The following is a 1020-nucleotide window of genomic DNA, read 5'->3' on the forward strand; positions in this document are numbered from 1 at the left end:
TCAAAAGGATAATAACAAGGATTATTAAGTGGATGAGCACAATGGAGAGAAAAGGAAATGATTCGAATAGAGAACAAGGAGGGACAGGATAAAGATAAGGTGTCATAGATGGAAAAAGAAGATGATGACTAAGATTTAAGTAAGGAAAATCGCAAGGGATAAGGCGTAATATGAAATGAATGAAGGGGATGAGATATCGGTGATAATGAACATAAATGGAATAACGGTGATAATACAGATAATTGAAATGATGGTGATAATGAATATAAGCGGAATGGCGATGATAACGGCGAGAGGTGGAATAACGGTGATAATGCAGATAATCGAAATAACGATGATAGTTGCAACATGACTGGAATGCAGAAGGACCGCGGCGACCAAGTCTTCCCGGCGACTCTTAGCGACAACCGCAGCTCTTGGCAACCATGTCGGGGTACTGCTTGAGGACGACGTTGTTAGCCTCGTCGTAGTACAGCAGGGAGATGGCCTCGAGCCGGGTGGGGACGCAGCTGGGGCCCCGACCTCTGCCCTGGAGCTCCCGACGAAGGGCAGCCACAACGGCGTGGTTGGTGGCGGTGTTGTGGGACTGGAGAGGGAAGGTGCAGCGGCCGTAGCAGGAGCCCGCCTCGTAGCCTGCAAGAGGAGAGGGATCTATGTTAACAGCTGTGTTACGTTAGAGGGGTGTATCGTGTTATGGATGAATTATTAATGTTATATATGTGTATATTATGCTGTATTGTATTCGGTACGTATGTTTTCTTTTTCTTTTTCAGTAGATGTATTTAAGATGGAAATTGTATTTCTTTTTCTTTTTCAAGTGTTTGTTGTTGTTGTCATGGGACTCACCCGTAGGAGCGATGATCCAGGAGTTCCATCCGATTTCCCTGAAGTTGACGTACATGGATCGCAGCTTGCAGGTCTTCTTCCCGCGGCCCTTCTTGTTGGCGCCGTGAGCACCCCTTCGCACGCGGCTCCCTGTAGCCTCCTCGTTCATGCCGAAGTAATCCTCGTATGCTTCGT

General features: G+C 47.1%; 1 protein-coding gene across 1 annotated transcript in view; it reads right to left on the bottom strand.

Moving 5' to 3' along the window:
• Positions 1-34: 34 nt before the first annotated feature.
• LOC119592288 (growth/differentiation factor 6-A-like) overlaps positions 35-1020 on the bottom strand; it is a gene marked incomplete in the record, with an annotated part of 1614 nt that continues 628 nt past the window's right edge. The window contains 2 exon segments of the mRNA XM_037941117.1: positions 35-633; positions 847-1020. Of these exon segments, the coding sequence (XP_037797045.1) occupies positions 398-633; positions 847-1020 (410 nt within the window).

Source organism: Penaeus monodon, chromosome 30 (assembly GCF_015228065.2).
Source record: "Penaeus monodon isolate SGIC_2016 chromosome 30, NSTDA_Pmon_1, whole genome shotgun sequence".
Lineage (NCBI taxonomy): Eukaryota > Metazoa > Arthropoda > Malacostraca > Decapoda > Penaeidae > Penaeus > Penaeus monodon.